At 43.5% G+C, this 19,836-nt stretch overlaps 1 protein-coding gene across 6 annotated transcripts in view; it reads left to right on the top strand.

The window, feature by feature from the left end:
* The window catches only part of CLUH (CLUH binding protein of NUMT mRNA), a 380,789-nt gene that overhangs the window by 242,368 nt on the left and 118,585 nt on the right, over positions 1-19,836 (top strand). For 3 of the 6 annotated variants that reach the window (XM_078679315.1, XM_078679317.1, XM_078679313.1), the window contains exons 11-12: positions 13,524-13,672; positions 17,480-17,584. In XM_078679315.1, coding sequence (XP_078535441.1) covers positions 13,524-13,672; positions 17,480-17,584 — 254 coding nt within the window. Of the gene's footprint in view, positions 1-13,523; positions 13,751-17,479; positions 17,585-19,836 lie in introns of all 6 variants that reach the window. The other 3 variants (XM_078679314.1, XM_078679316.1, XM_078679312.1) reach the window with 1 other exon arrangement.

Raw genomic sequence — 19,836 nt, 5'->3', positions numbered from 1 at the left:
CAGGGGAGACCCTGTTCGGCAAACATGCGGTTGATGAGATGGTCCGCATGAAGGCGGAAGCCGAGACTCTGATGTCTGTGGGCTTTGAGAAGCCCAAAGAAAAGAAGGCCTACCGCCCGTTCCAGAGACGGTTTGGGGCACAGGGCAGAGGGCGAGGACAGGCTTCGGGACAGCAGCAGCAACAACAGCAGCAGTTCCGGAGGCCCTTCCAGAAGCGCCAGAAGGGTAGAGGAGGCCAGCAGTCCTCTACAGCGAACAAAGGACCGGCTGGGTCTCGACCCTGAGTGGTTACTTCCCCTTCATCCGTTACCCGCTCCGGTGGGGGGAAGCGTTCAATTTTTTCTGGCAGAGTGGAGAAAAATTACTCAGGACAAGTGGGTGCTGAATATTGTTTGCAATGGATACAGTCTTCGGTTCACCAGCCCGCCTCCATCAATTCCTCCGGTCAGCTTGCAGTTCCAGCTGCGCGAGCTCCAGGCGGAGGCCGATATCCTGTTAAGGAAAAGGGCGATAGAAGACGTACCTCTGTCTCAAAGAGGAAGAGGTCTGTACTCCCGGTTCTTCCTGGTTCGCAAAAAGGACAAGAACGAGTTCAGGCCCATTCTGGATTTGCGACAAGCAAACAAGTGGATTCGCTGAGAGAAGTTTCGCATGCTGTCGTTGCATCAGATTTATCCTTGTTTGTTCTCTGCTCCCATGGCAACCATGGGTCCACTGAGTTTCGTGATCCACTCACAGAGACGATCGTTATCTGTCGAGGTGTGTCCGCTCAATGAGGGTTTAGTATTATTTGCTTTTTCTCGAAGGTCTGGGTCGGTGAGTATCTTTTTCAGTCTGGTTTAACGCGATAGTGTGACGTGATAGTGCAATATGGCCATTTGAATCTACCTGAAGATTGCATGGACATACTGAAGGAGGCTAAACGACCTTCCACTAGGACTTCTTATGCTTAGAAGTGGAAGAGGTTTTGCATCTGGTGCAAGTCCAAGAACTATGACCCAACGACGTGTAAGGAAGATGTCATCCTTCCGTACCTTCTACATCTGGTGCAGTCTGGCCTTAATTTCCATTCCATTAAGGTTCATCTTGCTGCGCTGACTGCCTACAGGAAATGTCCTTCACAGACTTCCTTCTTTCAGATCCCTGTGATCAAAGATTTTTTGGAAGGCTTGAAGAAAGTGTTCCCTCCTGTCCGGCTTCTTTCGCCTTCATGGGAATTGAATGTGGTGCTGTCCAGACTGCTGTCCAGACTGCTGAAGGAGCCTTTTGAACCTATTCATAAGGCTTCGTTGCAGCACCTGTCCTGGAAGGCGGCGTTCCTCGTGGCCATTACATCGGCCCGCAGGGTGAGTGAAATTCAGGCGTTGTGTTGCCAAGAACTTTATACTGTATTTCATGCTGCTAAGGTTGTTATGCGTACTCACCCTAAATTTCTTCCAAAGGTTATATCTGATTTTCATGTTAACCAGACCATAACTTTACCTACGTTTTTTCAGAATCCTTCCTCTCCAGCGGAAAGGTCCCTGCATTCCCTGGATGTTAGGAGGGTGTTGAAATTTTATCTGGATAAAACCAAGGATATTCGTAGGTCAGACCAATTGTTTATCAATTATGGATCAGTCAGGACGGGTCTTGCGACCTCTAAACAGTCCATCTCGAGGTGGATTGTGTCCTGTATACAATTTTGTTACCAAAAAGCTAATAAGACCTTAGGGGGTAAACCTAAGGCTCATTCCACCAGGGGCAAAGCTGCCACGACTGCTTTGCTCCGTAATGTTCCAAATGCAGAAATGCAGAATTAGTCGGTCCATACCTTTGCTAAGCATTACTGCCCGGACACTGATGCCAGGGCAGACGCTCAGGTTGGGCAGGCTTCGCTGCGAAATCTGTTCGCACAGTAGTGGTGTTAATTCTCTTCTCTCCACCGCAGCTTTGGTGTGGGGATGTGCTTGCCATTCTATTCACTAGATTATGACTATACAGAGAGATCCCCTACTACAGAAGGAGTAGTTTCTGTCCTGTAACTCCAGTTCTGTAGTAGGGGTATCTCTGTTATAGTCATAAGCGCCCGCCCGCCTCCCCGGTGGAGAGAGATATTCATGTAAGGAATGCTACAGGTCTGGCGTGTTACGCCTTCAAAAGAACTTAAATAAAAGGGACCTGCAGTGCATTCTGGGATACTGGGAAGTTCTGGAAAGTTCTCTTAAAGGCACAGTATCCTGTTCTGAGCCACATAATGGCAGCCTATGGGGCTTGTCTGTCCATGTCTTCCTCTCTATCATTCCAGAGGGGTTTTGCTGTTAAAGCAAGGGAAATCTGGACAGACTTTGCTGTTTGTGGATTTTTGGTGGAATTTCTAGTTGAAGTACTGGACAGTGTAGCCTGTGGGTATAGGCTGCATTATCTGTCTTTAATTCTCTCTTAAATGTCTGTGCAGTTCTGCATTTTTCGACACCTTAAGAGATTTTTTTTGATTGCTCCGGGCTCCACGCACATGGGCAGGACTATTCACTAGATTATGACTACAACAGAGATTCCCCTACTACAGAACTGGAGTTACAGGACAGAAACTACTTCTACGTCGTCGTCGATGGAGATACAAATTGTGCAGGTAACCCCGGAGGGCTCTCCGGTGCGCAAATCAACTCCTGTTGGCATGTCTCCTAGATGATTGGAGAGCATCCGTCATTGGAAGATGCAGCACAGAACTGGTGATAGACCTCTTACTCTGGAATGTTCAAGACCACTGGCTGGTAGGTCTCCAAGACAACCTAGATCTCCAGTGGACAGGCGTTCACGTCCAAAGGACCGCAATAGGCCTCATCGGTCTCCTACTCCTAGGAGAAGACCGAGATCTTCTACCATGTCCACCTCAACAAGGTCGTCTTACAGAGACTATTCCCCCACGATTTTATCAACGCCACCTTCCATGATCTCTTCCGTTGATGATCTAGGAACTTTCAGTGAGCTATTGTGTGGGGGGGCCAACAAGTTTAATATAACGATGTCTGTACCTCTAGTTACCTTAAATATATGAGAGAGAGACCCCCTATGGACACCAGGGGATTGGAGTACTTAAACAGTAAGAGAAAATGTATCCCTTGACTCACACACTTATACATTCATAATTATCCCAAAATGTTTCTATACACACAATCTTATCCACACATTTGTATAAATTAGATCATTTATTTATAAAAAAAATTTTCCACTTCTTATACACAGTTGATTTAAAAGTCACAAAGCAATATCACAATGTTACATAAAATATGTTTCCTTGCATATACATAATAAAATTCACTGGTTAAAAAGAAACAATAAAAATTATTTGCATTTGAATATAAAAAAGGGGGAGAAAATCACAACGAAGGAGAGACATACACGAGACACAAACAATTTGTCATTGGAAATTACACATCTGAGACTCCAATAATTGTCACAAACTGAACCTGGGCCCGTTATTTTCTGTACTCCAGGGTAGTTATTATCTCTTGATTGTGTATGTAAGGCGTCGACGAGTTTCGATGGCTATTATCGATACTCTGCCATCTTTTTCAAGACTATAAAATTAGTCTCTGCTATATTCTGGGCACTGGATGATTGCCACTTTACGTAATTCTCCTAGGAATAGACCATATACTATCAGAATTCTAAACATGGAGATCGATCATAATTCATGTAATCACATAACATTTTTGTTACATACATGAAACAGATTAATACTAAAGAGACAGCATTTCCTCGACAATAATATATACACTGTCATACATAATATTGCAAATTTTCTGATCATATGGGGTCCATCTCACCTATACACCTCCATATCATTATACCTGCCCTAATGATTTGATAGAACAAAAGTGGCAGAGTTTGCATCTTTTTTTCTCTATTTTATATTTCTAGCAAAAGAATTAGCCCAGTATTATAGTGTATTTGGGGCTGCAAGGTATAGCTCTGAAACTTAGGATTTATACCTTGTACATAAACCACCCCTTGTTGTTCATTGTTAGGACATACTGTCAATGTTATTAAAATAAAGTTTTCTTCCACATTTCCCATGAGACAGGGACCCTTACTCCTTTATTTTTTTTTTTACCTGTTTACATTCTATATCGGGTCCTGAGCAGTTTATTCACAGTCTCAAAACTTCAGACGTTGTTATTTCTAATCTTTGTAAACAAAGAATTAACATGTTAATTATCTGATATTCTTGTAGTTGTATAGATAGATACTACAAATATCTAAAAATTACCTTAAAGTGGATATTTAATTTCCTCGAGTCCGTCTGTCTGTTTTGTTATTATGATTCGAGCGCCCTGATGCCTATTACATCCTGTCTCATTTGAATTCTTACAGACTGGGTTACTCTTATTCCCTTGCGGACTTTTACCGTCTGTTCCATGCAGTTGATGATTAGGCTGTTGTTTGGCGGACTCTAGATTTAATTTGAGTTTTCCGTTCTATCGGTTTGCCCCGAAACTATTTCTGAAATAAAACATTAACATCGCATCGTTATACTCGCCTTTCCTACACTAACTCGCCATTTTATTAAAAGTGACCTAACCAATCTGACCCCCGTATCTTACCGTATTAGTTTAGGGCAAGACCTCCTTGTTGGGGGTGGATTTGTGGGCAAGCTTCTATGGCAGTACGTGATCTGAAATAGATTTTTAGCAAAATATAGCGGCTGTTAAAAGATCCTGCAGTCCACATTTCTAACGTATTTCGGAGAGTTGGGATGGGGCAGTTCTCTTACCGGCTTCCTCTTACAACATGAGACTCCACTCCCTCTAACCTCGATCTTCTGGGCTCGCGGTCCCGGCGTGAAAGTTCCCTTGCTGGACTCACTGTTGCTTTTTAAACTCCTAGCTGGGGATTATTATTGGCTGTCTCTAAGTGCCGACAGCTCTTTGTATCCCTCACGGCTCCCGCGCTCTAGCTCCACCTTTCTCATAGGTTCGGGTGGCGCAAATACGAAGCCTCATTTTCGCTCGCATGTTCCAAGCCTCCTTATCACTCACGGTCCCAGTCTTGGCCTCGTTTTAACAATAATTTATCGTGTTCCACGCCTCGTTTTCACATCCGGCCATATTTTTGTTTTGTAAATTAACCGGTCGGCATGGAAACACAATGTTTCCAGGAGCATTTTTTATTATTTCTCTTGTCCGCTCCACATTATATCTCAATGTATTTTCTATTTTGCTATATTTTGATCATGTTTTTACCCCTTTCTTTGGCGCTTTATGATCGTTTTCGTGCCCGCTCGTTCACATATTTACATAAGGAATAAAACTCTGTTTTATGTATTATTTTTACTCAATTATTGCCACGAAATATTATATCCTTATGTAAATATTCTATTTTTTGGGAAAGAAGTTTGTTCTTTTGGTTGGCATGTCACAATATTTCCCATTAAAGGCGTATGCTTGCCTAATTAAACATAAGAACTATAGGATTTATACTATACAAATGGTAGAGTTCGTTTTTTTAAAATTGTCAGCTTGATCCGGAATTGAATGTTATTGTTACCTCTTCCGTTATCTTTGAAACACTACATCATAAGTCGTCAGCTAGACCTCTACTACCTTTGGTGCCAGGATTGATAGCACCAGCAATTAAGACATTTTTAACACCTGCTACAGTGGGCTCGGGGCCCTCTGGAATTGCAAAGAAATATAAGGCTCCAGATCAGGATCCTTTATTTCTACATATTGACCCACCACCAGATTCACTCATAGTGGCAGCGGCCAGGAAGGCACATTCTGCTACTTCCATTTCATCTGCTCCACCAGAAAAGGACAGCAGGAACATGAACTCCTTGGGACGGAGAATGTGTAATACGGCTGCTTCTGATATGAGAGTGGCGAGTGCAGCGGCTCTGCTGGGTCGCTTTGACCGTCTTTTATGGGACTCTCTGACGAGATTTGCTGAGAAATTGCCTAAGGAGGATCAGAAGGATTTCTTAGAGATTGTGAAAGAAGGTGGTTTGGTTGCCAACCAAATTATTAGTATGGCTGCTGACTCTGCGGATTTAGCAGCTCATGGTTATGCACATGGCATCTGTTCCAGACGGTCAGCATGGCTTCACCTCACGGGCCTTAAGCCCGACGCCCAAAGGAAGATAGTTTATTTATTTATTTATAACATTTGTAAAGCGCGCTTTTACGAAACTGTGTCCTGGTACTGTAATGACAGTTCCCCTTGCCTAAGTTTCCTATCTAGTTCGTGAACAGCCAAGTTTTCAGACTTTTACGGAAGTCATCAAGTCATTAATCTGTCTAAGCGCCACAGGTAAAGCATTCCAGGCTGTTGCTGCCCCAGGACGAAGCTGCTGCCTCCCCAGCGTGCTTTATTTATGCGTGGGGTCCTAATCAGCCCCAGGTTGGCTGACCTGAGATGCCTACCCGGTCTATACCACTGGAAATGATGTTTTAAAAACGACGGGCCAAATCCATGGACAGCCTTGAAGACTATACCCAGTGATTTAAAAGAGATCCGTTTCCACACTGGAAGCCAGTGTAGCTTCGACAGTTCCTGGGAGACAGATGCAAACTTTGGTAGGTCTGTGATAAGTCGAGCTACTGCATTTTGCAGGACCTGAAGTTTGTTAAGAAGCCCCTGTTGAGCCTCTAGGAATAAGCTATTACAATAGTCAAAGCGCGATGGAACGAGGGCCGTAACCACCGTTTTCTTACACTCCTCCGGAAGGAAGGGGAGAATCTTCCGGATAATTTTCAATGAACAGTGTATGGATGAGGTCATTGCATTTACTTGGGTTCTAAAAGAGAGCTTATTGTGACTGGAATAGGAGGGGGGGGTCTCCATCTCTTCAGGCCACCAGTTCGGACTCCAAATGTTGTCACTGGAGCCAAAAAGTAATACTTCAGTTTTAGCCGAGTTCAACTTTAAGCAGTTCCTGGCCATCCAGGTACCAACTGCTGCCATACATTCCTGGAATTTACTGGCCACGCCATCCTCTCTCCCTGGAAGCAGTGACCCCACAATCTGTGTGTCGTCTGCGTAAGATGTAAGTTCAAACCCATATGAACGAATAAGCGGGGCAAGAGAGGAGACATAGATATTGAAAAGGGTGGGGCTTAAGGAGGATCCCTGGGGAACCCCACAGGTTAGTGCAAATGGTTTCGATTCGAATTCTCCCAATGCCACTACCTGGACCCTATTAGTGAGAAAGGCTTTCAGGATGCTAAGGGCTTTCCCTTGTATCCCGCAGTCTTCCAAACGGTCCACCCAAATTCAATGGTGGACCGTGTCGAAGGCGGCAGACAGGTCCAACAGGATCAGGGCCGCTTGGCCCCCTGCATCCAACACTCCCCTGATCTCCTCTGTCGATTTGATCATGGCAGATTCGGTGCTATGACCTACTCTAAACCCATGTTGCGAAATATCAAGGCCTTGCGTGGCTCCTAGGAATACGCTGAGCTGAGTATTCATAGTTCTTTCTATGAGTTTGGCCGGTAACGGTAGTCCAGCAATGGGCCGGTAATTATTAGGATCGGCGATGTCCAAGTTGTTTTTTTTTTAACAGAGGGATAATCGAGGCCCATTTCCAGCTAGATGGAAAGTCCCCAACTTCAAACAAACGATTAAACAGCTTAGCTAAGGTGGCGGCTATAGGAGCCGCTAGCTTCGCCACAGTTGCCGGGCAAGGGTCATGGAGGGAGCCCGATTTTATGCCTAGTAGCTGTTTGCCATTGATACGGTTGGTGAAGTACAATTGTTTTGCCTTCCCAATCATGTTTTTATAGACCACCTGACTTGATTTGAGTTTTCTTTTGTCTGCCTCATTATAAATTTTGCGCCAAGTCCGTTCCAGCTTTTTGAAGACCAGCTTAAACTCTCTGAGCTCGTCTGAGAACCAGGGGGCCGACGAAGTCATCCTAGTAGGGCGACAGCTTTTGGGTGGGGCTAGAATGGTACAAGCGCTGTCAACCCAGTTGGAATAGGTAGCCGCCGCTTTGTCCACATCTGATGGCAGTGTAACCATGGATGATACCAATAAATCCTCCAGAGAACTTCCCTCTATCTTGTTCCAGGCCCTGCCAGTCCTTGCTATTTTTCTAGCCTGCCGCGCCCTATGAGGTGTTGAGGTGGAGATACTAAACAGCACTGCGGCATGATCGGACCAGGCGACTGGATACATTTTTGAAACCTTCAAGTCAGGGTGGTTCGTGAATATTCCGTCCAAGGTGTGGCCAGCCGTGTGAGTAGGGCTTGTGACCGCTCGTGTTAAACCGACCCCGTGCATGACCTCGGTTATGGCTGATGTATCCGAATCTGAGCTACTCTCTAAATGAAAGTTAAAATATCCTAAGACTGTGAAGGACTTTGCGCACAGTGCTTCCTCTAGAATATATTCCACTGTGCCTAAAAACGATGTCTTAGTGCCGGGGGCCTATAGAGAAGGCAGCCCCTAAAGGATTGATGATTGGACAGAATAAAATTAAACGCCAAGGCGTTGCACATTATTTTAGTTAATGTAATATAATTAGTTAATTTGCCTTTCAATGGAACAACGTTATTTGGATCTCATTCAAACGATGAGATGGCCAAAATGAAGGCTGAACTTGATACTCTAAAGGCTGTCGGCCTAGAGAAAAAGAAGGAGTTTCGCCGTCGCTTTAGTCCCTACGACAAGAGGTCTTTTCAACAGCGTGGGCAAACTTTGAGCTGGTCTTCGCAAAACCAGGGCCAGTCTCAAAAGAGGTCGCAGTTTCACCGCGTAGGCCTGGGCGAGGCAGAGGTGGAAACAGACAGCAGTCTTCAGTTTCAAAACAACCTCAGAAACAATGAGACGGAACTTCCTCCAAGGCTGTTGTCCACAGGAGGAAGCATTGCATAATATCTGGACGAGTGGAGGAGATTGAAAAAAGACAGGTGGGTCATCGACATCGTTCAGAACGGATATCTTCTCAAATTCAAAAAACACCACCTTCCATATCTCCATCAAGGGGACTGGATGTGTTTCATCGATCTGAAGGACGCATACTTTCATGTACCAATCTGAAAGAAGCATTGCAAGTTTCTTAGATTTCAAGTGTCTGTTCATCATTACCAATATGCAGTACTTCCATTCGGTCTGAAGTCAGCTCCCCAAACATTCTCCAAGTGTATGGCGGTGGTAGCCGCTTTCCTTCGGAAGCAGAGGATTTTTATTTACCCTTACTTGGACGACTGGCTCCTAAAAAGTTCGTCCCCATCTCTACTAGAAGATCATCTTTCAAGATGCCTTCAACTTCTGCGCAACTTTGGACTTCAGGTCAACTTCAAGAAGTCCATACTAAACCCAACTCAAAAGATTTACTATCTGGGATCCTTCTTGGACACAGAAAAAGTAAACGTGTGTCCTTCGGAGGAGAGGTGGTTATCAATTCGGACAAAATGTCAGTTTCTTCTTCATACCAGTGTACCAACAGTTCGCCAAGTATCCTCTCTACTGGGGTCAATGGCAGCGTGCATCTTTATAGTACCATACGCAAGATTGCACATGCGTCCACTACAGCAGTGCTTAGAGGATCAATGGATGCAGATATCGGGGTGCTGGGAGGATCGGATAATCCTTCATCAGTCAGCCAAAGATTCCATTCGATGGCGGATGAAGAGGTCGCACATACTGAAAGGAGTGCTGTTTCATCAAGATCCTCCAACTCAAACTTTGATCACAGATGCCTCTCTCCAGGGTTGGGGTGCTCATATGAGCCCTCTGCAAGTACAAGGGCTATGGTCAGAATTCGAGAGGGGCTATCACATCAATCTGCTAGAGCTCAGAGCAGTCCATCTAGCTCTCAAGTCCCTGTTTCCATCGTTCAAGTCTCGATCCCTCCTGATTCATACAGACAATACAACAACAATGTATTATTTAAACAAGCCGAGGGGTACCCGGTCAAAGACTCTCTCCATGGAGGCCCAGACTATATGGCATTAGTTGTTAACAAGGGACTTGTTGATAGTAGCAGTTCATCTGCAGGGCTCTGTCAATTCTCAAGCAGATTTCCTCAGCAGGGACTTTGTCGAGGCTCACGATTGGGTCCTCAACAACGAAGTCATAGACAGTATTTTTCAAGCATGGGGAACTCCAGACGTCGACCTGTTTGCAGACGCGGGAAACGCAAAATGCCCCATCTTCGCATCCAGGTTTCCCCAAGTCGGATCTCAAGGGAATGTCCTTTTGATAGATTGGTGTCAGAACGGTATTCTTTTCCACCGTTCCCATTGATACCAACAGTGATCAACAAGATGTACAGAACCAACTCCAGGATGAATCTTATTGCTCTGGAGTGACCTCGCCAGTGTGGTTTCCAGACCTCCTTCAGTTGTCAGAAGTACCACACAGGAGGTTGCCATGTCGCCCGGGCCTTCTGTCCAAGCAGAAGGGGAGAGTGTTCCACCCCAACTTGTCCTCCCTACGCCTGGCAGCATGGCTCCTGAATTCATCCAATACGGTAACTTGCAGTTGAATCCAGATTGTATGCATATCCTTAAAAAGGCTAAGCGACCTTCTACAAGGAAATCATATGGTTTTAAATGGGAAGGATTCTTCCTGTGGTGTGTGGACAACGGTCATGACCCCGTCAAAGGTCAAGAGCAGGTAATTTTACCTTATTTGTCTGGCCTTCAGTTTAACTCTATTAAAGTTCATCTTGCAGCGATCACCGCCTACAGAAAATCCCCTAACCAGACTTTTCTTTTGGATGCCGTGGTAAAAGATTTTCTGGAAGGCCTAAGAAAGGTGTATCCTCCAGTCAGATCACCTTCTCTGCCTTGGGAACTTAATGTGGTATTGACTAAGTTAATGGGTGCTCCTTTTGAGCCATTCCACAAAGCTTCCTTACAACATTTAACTTGGATGGTTGCATTCCTAGTAGCCATTACTTCTGCTTGCAGAGTGAGTGAGATCCAGGCGCTGTGTTGTAAGGAACCTTTCACTGTGTTTCATGCTAATAGAGTAGTACTCAGAACTCATCCTGCTTTCCTACCCAAGGTTGTTTCAGACTTTCACATTAATCAGACAATAACTTTGCCGACTTTTTTTCCCAAATCCTCCAGAAAGATCTCTCCACTCTTTAGATCTTAAGAGGGTTCTCAAGTTTTATTTGGACAGAACAAAGGCATTGAGAAAGTCAGACCGTTTGTTTGTATGGTCCTATTAACACGGGGTCTGCGGCGTACAAAAGATCCATCTCTAGGTGTATTGTTTCTTGCAGTGTCAATTAGATAACAGGTCTTTGTCAAGAAGGCCAAAGGCTCATTCTACGAAGGGGAAAGCTTCTACCACAGCTCTCCTTAGGAATGTTACTATGGCAGAAATTTGTAAGGCAGCTACATGGCGTTCAGTCCATACTTTTACTCGCCATTACTGTCTTGATTCAGACGCGCAGGCAGATGCTCAGGTTGGGCAGGCATTACTAAGAAACTTGTTTGCTAATACTAGCTAAGATATATGTGTCAAAGTGCTTTAATCTTTATTTCTACTCGCTCGCTTGGAAGTGGGTATGAGCTTGCTACTCTGTTCAGTGCTTATGACTATTGATGAGTATCCCATTGAAGAGAAGGATTAGCTACTTACCTGTAATCCTAGTTCTCTTCCAGGGGTATACTCATCAAAGTCATAAGCACCCTCCCGCCTCCCCGGGCGAGCAGTAGCATTGTGTTTTGATATGTGATCATTGCATTCTGTATGCAGGTTCCTGCAAGGTTTCCAGTACCGTACAAAAGAACTGACCGAACTGTCACCTGTGCGGCATGATGGGAGCAGGGTTCTCCTGGAGGCCTTAAAGGCAAAGTGTTCAGATTCTCTGAGGCCTTAAATGAGAGGTGACAGTCTCCTTTACTGTACAGGGACGTTATTTATTTATGCAGCCTACTTAGGCTAATTGCCTTTTATTACCGGTTCTTTGATGAAAATAAAAGGTTATCTTCTGTGGAATGCAGTTAAGCCTCATGTCCTTTTCTTGCATTGGATTTTATAGATTATTTTCATTATACAGAAGGCATGTAATTATGGCTTTATTAGCCTATGGGTTATGGTTAGGGCTGCATATTATCAGTTTATACATGTATATGTGTATAATTCTTTTAGTACTATGTACTCTTTTTATATATTTTACACATATATGTGTATTAGTTCATATGTTCCGGGTTCCCGCTTATGGGCGGAGATAATTCAGTGCTTATGACTTTGAGGAGTATACCCCTGGAAGAGAACTAGGATTACAGGTAAGTAACTAATCCTTACTGCATATTACCAACATTCCGCTGACAGAGTTTATTTCAGCAAGTAAGCGTGGTGTCAGTAAAGTATGTTTTCTTTGTTATTTAAGACTGTGAAATGTTACATCTTTGAGACCATGTCACATAGAACACATTGCTGTAGAAGTAGCATCCTATTTAAATACAGTCTGTCATTTTAGAGAAATGCATCTTCTCAGACCATTCATCCCTTAAACAATACACTCGGACTTGTTTGATCTAATACCTAAACCCAAACAGAAAAAACTTAGTAGGAAATTTGTACTCCTGGGGTTGGTTCTTGCAAAACCCATATTGGCAATTTCATGGCTCAGCCCGACCCCTCTGCTGCTATTTAATTGGTTGAGAGATTTGAATGAATGGGCGACGGCTGAATTAACCCGTATGAAGAAAGTTAGAAAGGATGGAAAACTCGAAGATGATGCTCGGGCGTGGTCTGCGATGATTGCCGACCTAAGATACCTGCAAGGTGAGCGGGAGAAGGGGGAGACAATACACAACATTCCCCGGGCACTGAAGAATAAGATAGATGTAACGAAGTGTATTCCGCTGAAGAACATTGAGCTTAGAAGAAGGACAAGATGGACTCAGGACACAAAAGGGTTGGGTGGGGGGAGGCAGGAGTTGCGTTCTGGTTTGAGAGGCAGTGTTAAAGTGTGAATTGGATCCGGATAGATTGGAATATTGCTACTTATATAGGTAATATTTGAAACATTATGTTGGACTAATTTCTAAAATGGCAATAACAATTGTTTAAAAAGAAGTATCTTCTCATACCAAAAGTCTGATAAGTATCATTGCTTTCTCTAGCTTACACTTTAGCAGATCATAATAAATAAGTTGTGTATGCAAGCCTGAGAGCACTGGGGTCAGATCGTATATGAACATTACTTCAGTACTAAATGCCAGTCCTACAATATTATTCTACATTGTATTTGTTATTAAAACAATCACAGCCTAGATTTCTTTCCTCTTTGGGTGTAGTTTGTCATTTTACCATTTCGGCGCCATGCAGTACACCATCTTGCAGTATTGAGTATTTGGCATTTTGTGGCTCGCTTAGTGGGAGGGAACTTAGTTTGATTTTATCCGCATGAGTCTCCGATTTGGGCACGAGATGTGTGTGCAGAAACTAAATGCAATCCTCAAAGAGAGAGACGTCAACCTGCCCTTTACTTGCAGTTGTGTAAACAATGTGAAGCAGATGCATATAAAGCATGTCTTTAAAGAACAGTCTTCCTGTCTTTCTCCGATAGGTACCTCATGTTCATGAAGCTAGCTGCCTTGCAGCTGATGCAGCAGAAGACCACCATACGGGATAACGCTAATTCTTTGCAGAATGGCCTCTCTCTCACAGCAGAAGGATCGCAGGATGAAAAACCAAAAGATGCAGAACCTGAAGATGGTAAGGTGGAGGAAAGTGTGGCACATCTTGCTCAAGTTAAGGAGCTGGCTGACAACCTGGCATCCCAAGATGGAACAGGTATTCCACCAGCATGATACCAGCAGTTCATGTTTGGCTTGCAGCTTGGGGTGCTAGCTTAATATGAATGGCTGAATATTAATCACTGATGTAAATCACTATAATTGCTCTAACATTATTTAAACTGATATCTCCGTTTACTCTTGTTAAAAATCATGATTGCGAACTTACTCTATAATTCTGTACATTCTATTATCTTTTAACGAGCCATCTCAAATGCACCTTAGCTTTGTCTTAAAATTGATTTCCTTTAAAATGCATGAATTGTGCTTTTCTTGTTTAATTTAAGGACTTTGCAGACTTTATTTTGGGGTTACAAGAATTTTATATGGATACCCTCTATTCCATGATGGGGTTGGCTGTGAGGCCGGCAGACTAGAGCCGGTTACACTTCACACTTGAAACCTGGCTGCATCGCAAACCTACTTCTCCAAACGTCCAAGTCTCCCAGTCCAACTCTCCGTACTGTGGCGAGTGGACCCTTGATGTATGGCTTTTGTGTGGCCTCTTGAAAATAATCAAATCCTTGTGTATGGGTTCTTCTTAGTTGAGAACTCACCCCTACCTTGTCCTCTCACTCCAATTGCCTGCATTGTGTTTGCTTTGGGTGCAAGAGACACTTCATGTCTCTTGTGTGCCTGCCTTTCGGTATATATTATTAATAACATCCTGAAGAAATATGTGTTTTATGGTGCCTACCTCCGCTGAAGTTCTGAGATATTCAAATGCAGAATAGTAAGGTAAGTGCGCTCCTTCGAGATAGGAGTTATTCTCAGGGTCTTCAACCTCTCCCTGAAGCTTGTACATTGAGGTCTCCCACGGTGACCCTTAACTCCTACTCTAGGTTTTAGCCCTTGGTAGGTTTCTCTTATAATAAAGCATGGTATGGTTACCAGAGCTTTTCCTGACCGTGTGTTATACCACAGCTTACTGTTACTGCCTTGAACTTGAAATACCCTTACTGGACGTTGCACCCATTTAGCTGACTATCTATGGAGGCATGGTTGAAGCTGTTGATTTTCTTCAAAGAAGTTTCGAACAATGAGATGTAGAATGACTCCTCCTTTAGTCGCCAATGCGCCTGGGCACCAACTCCACCCTCAGAGATGTTTTCCTCCATTGAGTTTTGGCATGGTAAGTGACTGCTCTGATAACGACGCTGTTGCTCGTGATGACTTTGGGCCTTGCTTTGTTTTGACAGTTCCAGAGGAAGAGTACAATCTCCTTCGCTCAGATTTGCGTGGTCAGCTCCATAGACAACACTCAATCCGGTCTTAATTCAGTTGCCAAGGTCTCTACCTTGGTGAATGTAGGCACATGGAGTGGGCTCTGTTTCGATTCTGCCCACATTGCAATGCTAAATACCTGTTACGCTATCCGCACGAGGTTTGTAACCTATTCCTTTCTCCAGAACACCAGGAATCGAACTGCAACTTCTGCTTGGCCTTCTGATGCATGGAGCGACTTATATACTGGAGAGAGAGTCCTGGGCGCATTCGAGAATGCAGTGTGCATCCCTGTCGGACACTTCAGACCTCTTCAGGGAAGAGGATTCCCTTGAGGTTGAGAAAGAACTACAGAGTCTCTCGGAGGCACCAGTCAAAGAGCACAAACTCGGCCCCAAATGGTGTGGTCAAAGTCCTCTCTCGGAGAGCACAAACCTTCGGAGTCAAACTAGGAGAGTCCTCCTACAAAGAATGATCCGAGGTCTGTGAGTGTTAAGCCGGGCATAAGGAAAAAACACACCGTCTCAGTAGGCCATATGGTAGGAAAGAGCTCTGCTCCCGGGGGAGTAAGTCATCCAGCCCTGAACCAGGTTTAAAAAAAAAAAGAAAAAAAGCTGGATGCCCACTTTCAACCTTGGCCCCCCATTCTGAACTTAGATTAGGTTTCGGAACATCACACTAGCCATGCACCTGTCTGACCTCACCCTGCCTAAAGTGCCCCAAACATTTAACTTCAGAGCTGTAAACATTGGGTCAGAAAGGTCAGAGCGAAAGTATAGTCTGAAAATTCCTTTAACACCCTGCTGAGAACCTCGGAGACCCCCTTTTTCAAAAGACTAGAGGAGGACCTCAATGCCCACCAAAAAAGTCTACTTAATCACCAACACTGACAGAATCTCAGCAAGGCCTTCAAAGCAAAAGCCAGTTTCCACGATTCTTCACAGTCCAATGAAAAGAAAGCTGACTTTTTAGGACGAACTCTAATATGAAGCTCCTCAGCACCCAGGGCACAAGAAGTGCAAGGAGCAGATAACACCACCTCAGCCCCTGCCTACCACACCAAAACCAGCAACACACACCCTCACCTACACCATCTATTTCACCAAACCCTCACACACCACCTTCTCCCCTACCTAAGCCAGACACACCACTGCCACCTCCTCCTCCAGAATCCCCAGAGGAACCTGTTCACTCCTTATCACACCCAGGCAGCACATGTGTGGAAGGGGACCCATAGGGTCAACCCACAGAAGTAGTAGATGAGCCATGAGAAGACCATCATTTCTTTGGGGGTGGGAGATTTCCAATATCACTCAGCCAACATGAGGCATTCCAGTAGACCATTTTACTTTCGATGGTGACAATCTTAGCTTTATCCGCATTAAGTTTGAGATGATTGCTTTTCATCCAATCATGGATAAAGTGCATAGTGTTTTGGAATTTTTCTTTAGACAGTGGATAGTCGTCTAACCTAAAAAGTAACTGAAGATCATCTGCATAGTTGTAGATAGCACGCGAAACAGGGGTCAATTGTATATGTGAAAAAGATGTGATGGGAGGGAAGAACCTTGAGGTGCTCCACATTCCAAATGAACCTCTGTTGCCCTATGGTCGACCGTGAAGAAGGTCGCTGATAGGCCGAATAGGACTATAATAATAATAATAATCCACATTTGTAAAGCGCACAATCACCCGTAAGGGTCTCTAGGCGCTGGGGGCCGTCGGGAAGATTAAGCGAGCTATTGCCCAGAGTCACATGGTGCTGGGCTACCCTGCCGCCGGAGCCGGGGATCGAACCCTGATCCCCAGATTCCAGCGTCAGTCGCCCTGGGACGCGGCGCCACACCTCTCCCACCTAACTGACTTATGACTAATGTCAATGTAGAATTATTGTTGCACTCCTGAGGCTTATCATCAACCATTGAAAGGATTATTGATTCAGTGGAATGTGCTGGGCTGTTCTGGATTGTAATCTATTCAGTGTTGGAGGATAACACAATTTAACTTTAGAAACTGGTTTTTAATGTAGGTATCCTTTGAAAATTAATATGCAGGCCTCCCACCCTTGGTCATTACACCACTTCCATTGTTTGGGAATTTCTTCAGGTGACCTCTAAATAATAATTTCAGGAGGGGCTTTATCTGCACGTCTTAGTGTCATACAAAATGTTTATAATCAGATCCTAATTGTTCACAAGGACTGCAAATGTTTTTTAAAAATAATTTTCTGCCATCTCCAAAGGAACATGCCATCAAATATGCAACATACGAAACATACCAGTATTTGAAAACAATTACAGTGGGGTATTATATATATCCATGTCACTCTCTCATGATCTTGTTGCTTACCATAAGCATGAATACCTTCTGCATGTCTGTTAACCGCCATTTTCTCCTCCCTTATTGATTTCTGCTACTAACTGAAGTCCTATGTATCGTTTACATTAACAAAGTACTCATGGAGTTTGTTTGTAAAATAAATGTTTTTCTTCTTTCTTCTCAGTGGATCCCAAGAGCAGAGAGGTCATCCAGAATGCTTGTAAAGCTGTGGGCTCCATCAGTGAAACGTCCTTCGACATCCGCTTCAATCCAGACATCTTCTCACCTGGTCTGCTCATTAGTGCAGAAATCCTATTTTGTTGTTTTTAATTGACTACATTTATATTTTTAGCTCTCTTCTTGATAGAGTGCAGTAGTATAGAATCGTTCGGGAAGGATATGACAAAATTATAGTATTGAGTCATAGATATCTTTATTTAAATGTATATGCAAATTCATAAAAGATTCGAAGTACAATAAAAACATATAAAATCTGAGCACTGTGCAGTTCAGACTAAATATGCTTCACAGTTAAGTAAATAAAAAATCATGCAATACAGATATTTTAAAATATACTTTAATCTTAAAAACTCTACTATGGGAGAATTACCAAGAGACTTTGGAGGAACAGATATGCCCCAGAGGCTAAATTAATTTATAAAAAAGCTTTAAGGGATTACCATTCACTTTGCAAGATTGCGCGCGCAGATTATGTGACAGCTGCTGTGTCTAGAACACAGAATAATCCCAAGCAATTATTCAAACTTGTTAAAAATGTGTCTGGTTCTTATTGCTTACCTGCTTCACCTGATCTAAGTACTTCACAATGGGAGGAGCTTGCTAGATTTCTTTTGAGCAAAATTGAAAAAATCTATTGCTCATTCCAGGTATCTACACTGAATGATACGTCACAGCTATCTGGGAATTCCAACCTTCCTTCCAGTGTTGGATTCATTCAGGCTGATTTGTCTGTAGAGCATACTGACAAACTTAATTTCTGGTTACCCGTAGAAATTAATTCTTTTATGCGGATACTAGGAAGCCTTAAATCTGGCTCCCCTGGGGACCCCATTCCGGTCACCGTGCTGCAGAAGTTTGCACAATCATCCCTGATACTGATTATGGAGTTGCTCAATGCATCTCTAAAAGAGGCAATTTTTCCTTCTACTTGGAAGCATGCAATGGTTCTTCCATTATTAAAAAAGGCCTTTGCTGACCCGACTCAGTTATCTAATTTTAGGCCCATTTCCCTCCTCCCTGTGTTTTCCAAAGTTTTGGAAAAACATGTCAATTCTCAATTGACCTCTTTTGTGAATTCCCGGAATTTCCTTCATGGCTCCCAGTCAGGTTTCAGAGCTGGTTTTTCTACAGAAACCACTTTGCTTGGGGTTACAGACATGATATGTCAACAAGTAGACGCGGGCGGCACTGTGGTACTTATACTTTTAGATTTAAGTGCCGCTTTTGACACTGTTTCGCATACCGTGCTACTGCAGGCCGTGTAATCATTGGTGGTGACCGATAGCGCACTCAAATGGCTTGCTGATTTCTTGACGTATCGCACGTTTCAGGTTTTTTCGCCAATAGCGTGCTCCGAGATTCACAAGTCAAGTCAAGAAATACTTTATTCGGTTCAATTTTCAGAAACCATAAAAGTACAAGACACACTTAAAAAACGGTCCAAAGGTCGCAATACATCATTAAAAAGAGTTACATTTTACAATACAAAAGAGGCAAGCGATAATAAAAGCATTACAAAGTAAAAAGCTAGATTCAGTTATACAATAAGCAAAATTAGTAGTGGGTATTCTACGTCCAATTGATCTTTTTACCCAATCTCACTGCAATAGATAAAAATTTGGCCACATTATAGATTTCCCAGATATTAGTTAACATCTGAAGATATAAAATAGCTGGTTTTACCTGCCTAAACCCTCTCCCCTTTAACAGGGGGATGATGAATTTTTTCCTGATGTCTTTAAAGTAGGTACAAAAAAACAGGTAATGGGCAGTGTCCATGATGGAGTAGCCATCACAATTACATATGTTCAAGTCCAGGTCCCTGGTCCAGCCATGACGGCCAGAAATTAACAAATGGACTTTGTTCAATCGGAACTTAGTGAGAAGGTACCTATGGCTTGGATTATTAACAACCTTCAAGTAAAGTTCCGGTTCATGGTCTGAAGAGACAATCAATTGATGAGACCTAACAGAGGGTTTTATCAGCTCCCTGTTTTCCCTGTCCATTCCACTATACAACAAGAAAGTGTTTTTTGCCCACTTCAAATCCGACTTCACAAGGGCAGATGGGTTCTGAAACAGTTCAGGCCTTCCCAGCTTTACACACAGCTGTTCAACATATTTTAGCCAAGGAATCATGTTCCAATGATCTAATTTTAGACAGTCCGTCAGGATTTCATGATTCGCTACAAGCTCTGGATTGAGCCACACAGATATCCATTTCAACAGAGGGGCCATAGAACCTCGGTCTTCCAGAAAATCCACCCCACATTCCTGATGTACAATATAGCTGGCCGTGGA

The sequence above is a fragment of the Lissotriton helveticus genome, chromosome 3_1 (assembly GCF_964261635.1).
Source record: "Lissotriton helveticus chromosome 3_1, aLisHel1.1, whole genome shotgun sequence".
NCBI classification, from domain to species: domain Eukaryota; kingdom Metazoa; phylum Chordata; class Amphibia; order Caudata; family Salamandridae; genus Lissotriton; species Lissotriton helveticus.
Note: the sequence above shows the minus strand (reverse complement) of the source record. Positions and strands in the feature narration are given on the sequence as shown.